The sequence below is a fragment of the Apus apus genome, chromosome 6 (genome assembly GCF_020740795.1).
Source record: "Apus apus isolate bApuApu2 chromosome 6, bApuApu2.pri.cur, whole genome shotgun sequence".
NCBI lineage: Eukaryota > Metazoa > Chordata > Aves > Apodiformes > Apodidae > Apus > Apus apus.
In genome coordinates this window covers 24,442,760-24,455,252 of record NC_067287.1, presented here as the reverse complement: position 1 = coordinate 24,455,252, position 12,493 = coordinate 24,442,760, and the positions used below count along the sequence as shown (strand labels likewise).

At 35.1% G+C, this 12,493-nt stretch overlaps 1 protein-coding gene across 3 annotated transcripts in view; it reads left to right on the top strand.

Moving 5' to 3' along the window:
* The window catches only part of SESTD1 (SEC14 and spectrin domain containing 1), a 43,447-nt gene that overhangs the window by 11,922 nt on the left and 19,032 nt on the right, over positions 1-12,493 (top strand). For 2 of the 3 annotated variants that reach the window (XM_051623312.1, XM_051623310.1), the window contains 6 exons: positions 1,772-1,880; positions 5,232-5,322; positions 6,396-6,509; positions 9,500-9,613; positions 10,408-10,505; positions 10,891-10,946. In XM_051623312.1, coding sequence (XP_051479272.1) covers positions 1,772-1,880; positions 5,232-5,322; positions 6,396-6,509; positions 9,500-9,613; positions 10,408-10,505; positions 10,891-10,946 — 582 coding nt within the window. The remainder of the gene's footprint in view (positions 1-1,771; positions 1,881-5,231; positions 5,323-6,395; positions 6,510-9,499; positions 9,614-10,407; positions 10,506-10,890; positions 10,947-12,493) is intronic. The other variant, XM_051623313.1, reaches the window with a different exon arrangement.

The following is a 12,493-nucleotide window of genomic DNA, read 5'->3' as shown; positions in this document are numbered from 1 at the left end:
TACTGATTAGGTAGAACTTCAGTTCTACCAGTATCAGTTAACTTTATGAAGCAAAAGTGTGGTGGAATGGCTTTACCACATGAATAACACATTTAATTTGAGAATAGTGGTGTTTCTCAGGTTACAATTTGCTTCTTTTTCACTCCAAGGAAAGCTGAGATTATAGTTATCTTTGTATAGTCTTTCTAAAATATGGAAGAATTGTTTACTTACTGCCTCCTACGTGTACTTAAATCACTCTCATTTTATTACACACACTTATTTTTAATAAAATAGCTAATATATTAAAACTTAGTCTAACAATAATAGTCAATAAAATGGGAAAGGCTTTCAGCCTTTTTTGTGGAGAACTTACTTTAATACGTGTGTAATGTAGGGATGGGTATTAGTTTTAAAAAATATTCAAGGATTAAAAAAAAGCAAACCCCAGACTTTAAGATGACAGACATTGGGGTTTAATAACATATAAACTCAAGCACTGTATCCCTCTGGAGTATGTTTGAATTTAGTGATGTTCTTCACTTCGTATGCAAATTCCCCTCTCCCTTTCTTGTACTTTCCCTCCTCTGCTCCCCCCACCAAAAAAACCCATAAAAATATTTTATTAGGTTTTGAAATTAGGATCTCTGGAGTTAACCACCATTTAGGGGCAGATGTTTTGATCTCTGCCTTCTGCTTTCAAAAGACCACTACTCAGGCCCCTGCACTTGAAGATGTGGTGACAATATAAGCCAGCTGCACACCTGATTTCCTTCACTGTGCAGTGTTTGCTGATTGACCCTTTCAGGGAGCTGTGTCAGTATTTTTTTTCATGTGATCTTGTATTCCATAAATTTGCTTGCAGTTCCATTTTAAGCTATGAGTAAGAACCAAGTCTAAGTCCATTTTAGTTACTGGCTCACATCTGCATGACTCAAAAGTCGTCTTCTAAAAAAGGACCAGAAGAGAAAATGCCAACTTCCTTTAAAGATCCATACTTTTAGTTGTTTGTTTTTTAAAACTGTACATTTCCAGAGACTTTCTTGAGAGTCTCTGTAGTCCAAAATAATCCAAACCACAGTTGCAGAATATCAGCATCACCTAGCACTTGGTCATACTGGATCTCATGTTGGACATAAAAATGTGAGGCTGGCTCTTTCAATGTTTTTGTTGCTGATGTTGTTTGTATAACTTTGAAAATGCATATGAAGATTAAAGAAACTGGTTGGACTTATTTATCTTAATTGTGAGGTGGCTGTTACATGTTTGTAAGTAGGTCTGGAAATCTTACATCTTTGAATGAACTACCATTTTGGAATATGTGCCATGAGCAGCCTGTGTGGTACAGAATCCTCCTTTGTGTAGTCAGTTTTCAGGAGGTGTTGTGTTCCAATGGGGTCTGCTGGGTACATGTTCACTCTGGAAGCTTACCAGGTTTCTGGCAGGCTGGTAGTGCAGAAGGTCTAGGAGCTACTTTTAAAAAATGAAATCTAGATATGCAAAGATAATGCTTCTGGAAAACTTGGTTTGTGTTGCTTATGTGGAAGGTACTAGATGAAAGACTATGACAGCTGCAGATGTGGTCTGTGCTCTGAAGTCTTGGTGATGCCTTAAAGTATCAGTGTGGTGAATGAATCCTCACAACTGAGAGGTTAAATGTCAGTTGTGATTCTCACAGCAACTTTAAAAATTACTTTTGCGATATATTTTGGGACTACATAACTGCAAAGTATTTATTTTACCTTAAAGCTGTCACAATGCCTTTCTAATGACTTTTCCCCTCAAAAAATAGGAGGGAAGGACAGAAGAAGTGGCCTCATTCTGACGATTCCGTTATGCCTTGAGCAGACGAGTATGGACGAGCTGAGTGTCACACTAGACTACCTTCTTAGCATTCCGAGGTGATTTCAAAGGCATTCTGTTCAGGAGTGCCTTCCTTTCCAGTGGTGGAAGGGATTTTTTTATTGTTTTTTCTTTTTATTTGCCTTTCAATACCAAATTAATTTTACGTAAATGTTTGTTTAAAATGCGATACTATATGATTGAATTAGAAACAGGGATAGCTACTAAGGCTTCATGTGTCCTCTTGTATAGCTGGCTTTGATTATTTTTTTTGCTTTGTGTATTTCCTTTCTTAGGATACCTTTGATATTTTCTTTTTAATGACAGTGCATTTAAATTGCTGTGTAAATTAATGAGCCATTCTGATGAAACTCCTCAGCTTACAAAGGTAGCATTGCCCAACATAAAAAAGCTTCCTCCTCTTTGCTTGTTTCTGTAGTTCTTAAGTTTGCACTGAGTCTCAAAATATGACGCCTTACTAAAGTTAGTGAACAACTCAAATGTTTAAAGTTAAGATACTGCTTAAATGTGCTAAATGATTATTTGAGTGTCCTGTTATCCAGACTTTGCTGTGAAATCATTGCTGATTAAGTTCTGCACATGTAAACCTGCAAGGTTATAGTGACAGTCCTAGCTCAGTTCATGGCATTTTTTCTCTTGAGATCCTGAGATCCAGCTTTATAGCTTTGTTTTGTTCTGTTGGTCCTCTGATTTAAAAAGGAAGGGAGCCTCTAACTAAAGACTGTTTAGTGTACTTTGCTTATTGTAAATAAAGTATAACTGTTTTAGAAACACAGCTGATTTGTGGTTAAGACTTTAAAAAAAATCTAATAGAGGAGAGTGAAGCAAAGAATAAATGGTTTGCTTACAAATAAAAGATCAATAGGAGAATGAGTATATTGCACAACATCTTAGTTATGGAAGTTCTAGGGTTTTTCAAACAGCTTATTGTCTTCTGTGAAGTGATGAAAATCCCAAATGGTTATGTGTGCAGGTCATCTTGTTGAGTAAAGGACTTGGCAGTATTTGTGGAACAGATGCAAGCATTGTTGTTCTAGCAAGCATTAATTATTCTGCAGTCTCGTCCTAATGTATATTTTTATATATATTAGTGTAAAAATAACTGAAAATTCAACCAAAGTACACTTTGTGCTTCATACAAACCAGGACTTCTGTTAGAAAACAAAGCTCAGTGTTCCCACATCTAATGCTCTGTTTGTCAGGAGTGGAAAAAATGATCACTGTTATGGTGAAAGTATGGAAAAATCACTGTAATTTTCATTTTCATGTTGGTTTTTAGTGAGAAATGTAAACTTTTTGGTGTAGGATCTTGCCTTTTTTGTTCTGGAAAGACTTGCTGAGCAGTGTTTGAAAAAAGGAGGGGTTTGAGGAGGTATGTCCCAAACCCAGATAGCTGTCCAAGAAACATTAGTGCTACTTTTTTTCCGAAGTTCTGTGTGTAAGATATTCTGTTTAATTCAGTTGCACATGCCATATGTTGTAAATGTAACTGGTTTGGAATTTGTGTTCTACTGTAGATGGATAGTTGTGTCCAAAATTTGAGAGGCATAACTGCTTATAGTGTCTTGGGTAAAACTTCTTTGGGGTATGTTTAGGGAGACTGTGTGTAAAGCTTTCCTCAAACTTCAGACAACTTATGCCTTGTAATTTTCTAGTCTTACACCTTTCTTTGGTGCCATTTGATGATTTTCTTAGATTCTGAAAGCATTTTCAGAATCTAAGAAAAAGAAGAATGACACTGTTAGGCTATTGTCTCTGCATACTGAAGTTTGCTTCCTTTGTTGTATTCTCTGTATTGTGGCTCAAGTCACCATGTGTGTTATTTTTTGGGGGGGTTTAATCTTTAATGCAAACATTTGTGTGAGTGTTGGCTGAACTTTTCAGTAGTGATAATTCACTTCTGAATTTGGTTGGTTGCTTGGTTTAGTTTTTGTGTTAGTTTTTTTTGTTGTTCCAGGTCTAGTAGTAGAGAAGAGCAGATGCTGATCATGCTAGATTGCAGTGCTCCTAAGAAAGTTGTGTCTCAAGATGCTGTAGTGACACTACACATCTTGTTCTTTAAAGTAGTGGTAGGGTGCTTTTTGAGTTCACATTGCTTAAATATTGAATGCACAAAGCCATGAATGTTCAGTGTTTCCAGAAAAAATAATCTGTGAGATTTTAAAGGTTCCTTAAAATCACAAGTATATATGGATTGGTAGTCAACTTTGTAATTATGTTTTCCAAAATAGAGTAGTGAGGTGCTTTTTCCCTTTGTTTGAAATTCCAAGATAATTTTGTCTTCTAGCCATATCTGATGAAGCTCAGCTTAAATATGAAGTAGTTAACAGTTAAAGTTCTCAGTGTGAAGCATAATACATATTGTTAGATGCAATTTGCTTTGGTTTTTTGTAAGCTAAGGAGATCATAGAAATGGCTTTGTTTTGTAATTGTAGATTTGGGTGCTAAAGATCACATAATGATTTTCAATGTCACATAAATGGAATTGATTTTTTTTCTTTTTTTTTTGTTACTTTGTACACAAATTCCAGCCTGAGACATATCTACTATAGTAACTAATGCTAAAATTATGGGCTTGCTTCCATATCCTCTTCTGGCTGCTGCTGTGCTGGTTGTGAGAAAGTAACACTTCCCAGCTGTTGGGGACATCCAGCGGTTGCTGTTGCCATTAAACTCTGCCCAGCTGTTGTTGTGAACATCTTGTTGCCAGCTTCAGTTAGAAATTATTTTCTCCTATATGGTATTTGAGCAGAAGTACCTTTGAATTTTTTGCTTTGCAGCTTGGATGGCTTGCAGCAGTTTTTTGTAGTGTACACAGACTTAAACCATATTAAAATAAAGATATTATGTCAGTCTAAAATGGTCTTTCTTATAGATCCATACACAAAGCCTCTGTAATTGTAGAGGCTTTTTGTGCACTGCAATTTCTATTCCATTTGTTCAGGAAAGAAATTTGAGCATGTTTACATAGTTTCCTGCTTGGCCATGCATCAAATGATATGTGGCTGTATCCTCAAATTTGTGCCAATTCACAGGTAGCCTTGTGAAAACTGATACCGCTTTGTCTTCCTAGTGAAACTGTCAGTCAGCCTTTCTGAGGATTTTGTGAAGTTTTTGGTTATGAAACCTTTTGAGAGATGCTGACATTTAAATGCTTATATTATGAAATACACTTCAATGCTACTGAGAAGTTGTAATTTGGATTATCTATTAATATGCTTGAGAAATAGTACTGTTATTTCTAAATGAGTAAACTGGAAAACCTTAAGACAGTATTTTTGTAAGTAAATAACTATGTAGTTTTGTTTTTCAGTAGAGTTGAAAACCAAACTCATTGTGAGATGACACTTGTTCATTTTATTTTTTTCTAAGTGTTGTTCTTCTTTCAGTGACAAGTGTAAAGCTAGAGGATTTACTGTGATAGTGGATGGCAGAAAATCTCAATGGAACGTGGTAAAGACAGTTGTGTTAATGCTACAGGTAAATAAAGATTTATACATTCATAGTTGACTCATTAATTTTATAGATGTAAACCAAATAACTGTGTTATTGTAGAGGCAGTAATTTCTTTATTGAGAAATAGGCAATTTATGGACTTGTAAAATCACAAAATGTGGTTCTGTGACAGAATTCTGTGCAGGAAGAAACACTGAAAAAAAGATGATACATCTTACTTAAGTGAGGGACAAATTCATTACATGCTGGCAACACATGATTGTATACGTTTTTCTGAAACTAATTTTTAGTTGAAAAAGTACAGAAATATGCTCCTGACATGAACTGTGAGTTTTCCTCTCAGACCTAGATGAAGCCTCAGAAAGTGTGTCAAACACAAATAATTTGATTTTGTTGTCCTGCTGGCTCATTGTTGCTCCTGGGTTTTTAGTCTGTTTCAAGGTGTCTTTCACCTATTCTTGACGAAGATGGCATTCCTAGTAGTTGTAGTAGTTGGATCCATTAAATTCTGACTGTGATCTTGATTGAGCTTTCACTTCAGCTGGTGTGCAGTTATGACATTTAGCGAGAACTTCAGCTGTAGAGGAAGGTACTTACTTGCCCATGCTCAGATTTCAGTGGCTTCCTGGCTGCACACTTCCTGCTGGTGTGAAGCCCGGAGAAACAAGGTGGACATCTATATCTTTAATTTGAGAAGGAAGCAATAAAGATTTTCATAAGTAAACTAATCACTTGTGCAGACCACTTGAGATTTGCTGTCTGCTTGGTCATATGTAGTTCTCAAATGCCATAAATAAAATCAAGTCTAGTCAATTTTTTTTTTTGTAGTGATATAACATAGACTAATGGTTAGACCTCAGAACTGGGATTAAAGAGGTTAGATTTTATTTTCAGTTCTGACATGATAGTGCTATGAGACTTAGTGCAATCTACTACAGAGCAGGATGGAACAAATGTGGATGCAGCAGACTTAGTTTAATTTCTGTCTTTAAATTTTAAGTTCTTGCATAGATGATGACATGTAAGTGGAAATAATTTCTGTAATAAGTAAATGTTTCATCTTTAATGTTTTACTTACTTTTTTGTTTGTTTTACAGAATGTTGTTCCAGCTGAGGTGTCACTTGTTTGTGTGGTAAAGCCAGATGAATTTTGGGATAAGAAGGTTACACATTTCTGCTTTTGGAAAGAGAAGGATAGACTTGGCTTTGAGGTATGTAGAACTTTTTGTCTACTTAGTCAAAAATACCATTTTTCGAATTCTAGAGTAACTGGATGAACATTAATGTCTCTTTAAAAATAGTTATATTCAAGATGCTTTGTGAATATCCTTAACAAGCCACTGGATATCCTTAACAAACCACTGTGGCCTTTTACTTTTTCCCTTTTTAATAAGAATATTAAATGAATGAAATGAATGAATAGAAATATGTGTCACTTAATTATTTGCTCATCAGGAGAATAAAGCTGTTTGATACACATTGTAGATATTTTGAGTAGGAAACTTGTACAGGGTTTAGTGTAAATTTTTTTCATTATTTCTGTGGTAGACTGTGGAGATAGATGTTGTATGGTGTCACTAAATCAGTAGTAACCACTTGGAAGCTTTGTGAAGCACAACATATATATACATTGAAGTATGAAATCCAAATGCAACAACGGGATGCTAGTTCAAGAGGAAAACTATTCAGGATGTGGTGATTTGACATATTTTCACAAAAGGTCAACGGCCATTATTGTGATTGAATTTTGAAAAGTTTCGAGAATCTATGACAGCAAAAGTTTGCATCTTATAGGTGCTGAAGTTAAAGTAGAATTCATATTTTTAAAAGAGGAAATGTCTTATCTTCCTGTGCAACATCACACCTACTGTTTTGCAACGTTTTTTTTTTTGTTCTTGGCTCTTGTCTGTGTTCTTTGAGCTATTGATCTATAGTAGCTGATTAAAACAGTATTTCAGAAGCTTCAGAGAGACAGATTGCACTTTTGACACCTAGACACCTAAATTAGTAATTTAAAGCGTATGGAGTGGTGTTACATTAGCACTAACACTAGTCTAGGTCTGGAACAAGCACTAAATTTTGGATCAGGAACCTGCCTTCTGCCACTGCCTTGTGAAAAATTCAAGTGTTGGCTAGTTTTTGAAGTCTTCACACAGGATTTCTGCAGGTTGGTTGGGTTTTTTTGTTTGGTTTGGTTTTTGGGTTTTTTTGTTTTGTTTTTTTTTGTCTTGAGTTACAACAAAGCTTACTATTAGGTGGAAGTTCTTTTTCAAAATTTTTCTAATGAGGTACAAAAGAAATTTGTTATTTGACCAAATCTCACTTGTGAGGTGATTTTTTTTTTTTTCTTAATTTTTTGATCAGAGGAGTATTTTCTCATATGGCTAATATGTTTGTTGCAGGCAAGCTTTGCTTTGCAGGACAAAAAAAAATAATAATGTTTCCCTGGTACAAGTTTGTAAAGCGTATCCCTTGTGGGCTGTCCTTCCTGAAGTATCTCAGTTAAAAAAGAAGTAAGTGGTCTCAATGCAGTCCATCCTTTTCTTAAGGCTATTTGGTTTTTTTAGAACCAGTATTTCAGTGGTGTGAACCAACTGCCCTGTTTGCTTTAGCTTCTGTACCAAAATGTCCTGATGGAGTAAATTAACTTTCTCTTTTTTATGAACTCAAAGAGATGAAAAGAGAATGCAAAAAAATGGCCTAAAATTTTATTCTTTGTCCTAGAGTCATCTGGGCTTTGGGCTGGTTACTGTCATTACTTAAAGAAACTACAGGCTAACTCCATTTGTGGCAGCTACATACCATTAAGAATACATGGAAATATCCTGGATTTACTGATTATTGCTGGAAGATATTCCTGTATGTTAAATATTAGACCAGTTATTTGGAACTGCTCTAGATTCTTCAATTCTAAGAATTGAAAAATGACAGTAATTCAGGAAGTTTCTAGTCCAACTTCCTGTTCAAAGCAGGGTCACCTAATGAGAATAAATCAGGTTACCCAGGGCTTTTATCCATTTGGGCCTTGAAAAACTTAAGGGAATGGAGACTGCCCAGTCTTTGCCTTTAGTTTTTAAAGATTATCAATGGTTGTTGACTTGAATGGCTTTTGATCTCAAAACCCATCTCAGAAGCATGATATTTTCATCAATGGTTCTGTATGTGAGATTGGTTTAGTGATTTATACAGTCCAGAACTATCCTGAAGTGGTGGAAGATAGTACCCTTAATGTAATTTCAGGAGAAAATCTGTAAGTTTAGGGTGGGTTTTCTGTCTGCTTGTGTCTGTATGAAGGTGGAGCTGAACTAGAGTCTTTCCACATATTCTTGGTCCCTGAAAGCATATCTGCATTATCTGATGGGCTCTTAAGTTATCCATTGTTTTACTTTTTTTCTTTCTTTTTGGGTATATATTGCCAGTATGTCCGTTTCCATAGAGAGTTTTGTTCCACAGGTTACTCCAGGCTTGGCCTAGCATGCATCAAAGCAACTAGTGCTGCCAGTTTTGGTTTAGGTTTATGTAAATGAGGCTCAGCCAGGAACCTTTGGAATGCATAAAAGAAGGAAAGAATTTAGTCTTCTGACTAGCAGTGGACCTGTGTTTTCCTTTATTTCCTGAAGTAGTTGATTAAATAGATTTGTTTCCTGGGCAAATTACTCTGGCTTTTAAGCGTGGTAAGATTTGAATTTGACTGCTTATGGAAAGACTATGGTTGATCCAACTGTTGCTGAGCATGTTTGCACAGTAAATGCAGGCACTAAATTTTTATGGCACAAACTCACCTCTGGGACTGTAAGTATTGCAGGAGTGATAAAAATACTAAGTACTTGGCAGGATGATAGCCTGCTACTGTATTAACTAAAAATAGATCCTATTGTGTATGACTTAAGAATCATCAGTTGCCACCAAGAAAACAAATATCCAATAAACATTTATTTTTCTTATTATAAATAGATAAGGTGATACAAATTATCCTCTTACAGGATTACACATGAGATACACTGCGTATCAGAATTGCCTGACTATTTTAGGCCCACATTAATTGCAAGTAGCCATACTTGTTTTAAACATTTAGCAATAAGAGGTTCACTTTCTTGGAATCATGGATCTGTTCAGTACATCTGGCCACACTTAAGTTTTCAGATACTTAGGGAAAAATATAAACATTACTTACAGGTTTATTTAAAATTTGTTGTTGCAGGTTATTTTAGTATCTGCTAATAAGCTGACTCGATATATAGAACCATGCCAACTAACAGAAGATTTTGGAGGAACTCTGACCTATGATCACATGGATTGGTTGAATAAGAGGCTGGTTAGTTTTCTGTTTTTGTTTTTGTTTTTGTTTCCAAATGCCCCATTCTTGAGCCATGAATTTTTATTTGTGTTAAGAACTGCTTAATATGTAGAAATTTTCATATGTGTAGTAGTTCTGTTCAAATGCAGTGTACACTTGGATCCTGGACAAGGAATACTCCAGTGTGTCCCAACCACAATTGCCTACAGCCTTCAAACATACCCTGCAGCTAATCTCACAGCAGTACTTCCCCTTCAAGAAATTGGAGGGTTTACACCACATATACCATGTTTCTTTTTTTCTGAATTTCAGCAAATTGTGTGTTTTGACCGAAGGGCGGAGAGAGCATCATCTCCTGTGCCACTTTCTTTCCTACTGATCTTTGCATGGTCTTTGTGTGCATGGATTAGGGCAAGGCAGCTTGTTTCTTTTCTGTTTCTAAAAACTGAGAGCACCTGGGGGCACAGGGGAGACAAAGGAAATCTAGTACTCTTACTGTCCTTCATTTTTGCATATTCATCTGGTATATACAAAACTGACTTTTACTCCTGCTTTCATGGAATTTGTAAGGACATTAATTCCACTCTAGCTGAGACTTTTGCTTTAGATTTGGTTTTGGCTACAACTGATTTTTTTTTTTCTCTCTCTTTTTTCACTTGTTTTGTATATTAATGAAGAACCTTCTCCATTGCAATTCCTGAATTCTGAAACTAGACAAGAATGCAGGAAAGTTTAAAAAATTGCACTGATGCCTTCAATACTACCATTTCAATAATTTTACTTTCTTAAATTAAAGTCTGTCTCTTGTTTAGGTATTTGAAAAGTTCACAAAAGAATCAACATCCTTACTGGATGAGCTTGCTCTAATTAACAATGGAAGTGATAAAGGAACTCAACAAGAAAAAGAGAGGTGTGTGGCTTGCTGTTTGAAATCAATGGTTTTGGATTATAACATTTTATTGGAAATGAAAGTATTGAAAATACGATAAGTCTTAAATATTTTGAAATGTGTAAAGGAATTCTGTAAGCTTAAAACATTACAAAAAATATCAGTGTATGTCTAGGTGGATGCTTATTTGGCTGTTGACTACAGGCAGCTGCGCTTGTGTTGTGGTAAGAGTTGTAAAATTGAGTACTGAGTGGGGAAAGAAACGTATGTTCTCTTAACTGCAGTGTGTGGTAGCTCTGGCCTTAGATGAAGTTTCTGGTGTTACTTAAATACAATTTATTAGTAATGTTTTTGTTACTTTATTGAGTTTATTATTATTAATAATGTGTTTGTTACTTTGTTCAAGATCAATAGATTTGAACAGCCTTCCATCAGTTGATCCAGAGACGGTACTGCAGACAGGTATAGTAAGTTGGAAAATTATAATGTTGGTCAAAAATAACATTATTCATTTTTAAGCCTCAAGTGAAAGCACAGAGGGCACAATGATTATCTTAGCTGTCATCACAATGTAACAAGTTTATCAACTAATGTCAATTTTGTTGAGTTTAAATAAAGTGGTGTTAACAAATAAATGAAAGAACTCCAAATGTCTCTTTTAGAAACAGTTTTAATAATCCTGATAACCTCTTTATGGTATTGCCATAATTAATACATCTAACTTTGAGAATACATTGTTTCTAGATTATGTCAATATGTTGGCTTTACTGAGACAAATTCATTCTATAATCACCAAATGGTTACAACACAGATAGCATTTGTCTATGCAATTTTGTTAATTTGCTGGCCATCTGTGAAAGTGAAGCATGCAGTCTTCTGACTCCTGGCTGCTAAGACTCTCCCTTGAGCATTAAACAGTTTGGGGTTCTTTGATTGAAATGGGGGTTTTTTTAGGTTGAATTTCTTATTGGCTATAAAGTATAATAGCACTGTTGATTTGGACTAGAAATTTGCTTAAATATTATTTTCCTGTGTAGAACAGGAAGTAATGCATAGTGCTAAGCTGGCTTTACATGCTCTCTGTGTAAAATTTTATCTTATTTAGATGTGAGATAATACTGTTTGAGATAAAAGGTGAAAGAATAGTTCCTTGCAATGGTCTTTAAACTTTTTAAAGTACTAAGTGTCTGTAGACACTGTCACTAGACTTTAGTCTAATTGTGTATCTTCCTCTAATAGTAAGGGTTTTTTTGGACAAAACAACACTTCTGTTTTGTGTGAGTAGTTGACTCCCAAGAGCACTAGTTTATATGCATTCTCTATTTTCTTAATTATGGCATAATTCATTTCCTTTTTGAGCTATGAAGCTTAGTAACTTTCAGTATATCATGGAAGTTCCCAGGAGGCAACCTTTCTCTTTGCTAGATTCACTGGATTGAAAGTTTGAGAATAAAAAATTGAACTCTCATCAATTAAACTTTTTTGTCTCTTAAGGGTAAATATGAACAAGCTGAGGTTTTAGATAACATATAAGGTGTAGTTCATAACATTTGAGAAGAATCTATTTTAAAACTTTTTTTTTCCTTTGAAGATGTTACTGCTGAAATAATACAATAATTTAAAAAAAAAATCTAGGTAGAATTATGACTTGTAAAAGCCTTTAAGTCTGTTTGCCCTGCGGCTGTCTGTCTATCTGCTGTATTTCAGAAGATGAAATCCAAGATGTTTATTTCCTTAGCAGGGCAAAATGTATTTGAATTCTTAAGACATTTTCATTTCACAATATGATGCTGAGTAATTTAAAGTTGCTTGCTGCAGTCTCCAAGGCCCTTGGCATTTTGATTGTCTAGATAGTGCCAGTTGAATGTAGAATCTCTGCATTTTCCTTGAGGTATTTCAATTTCTGTTCTAGGGGTAATTTTTTTTTTTTTTTTAGTGAACTGGCATGGTACCATTTTGAGACCTGCAGAGCTGATGATGTGTAATTGGCAGATTTCCCCTTTCATGCT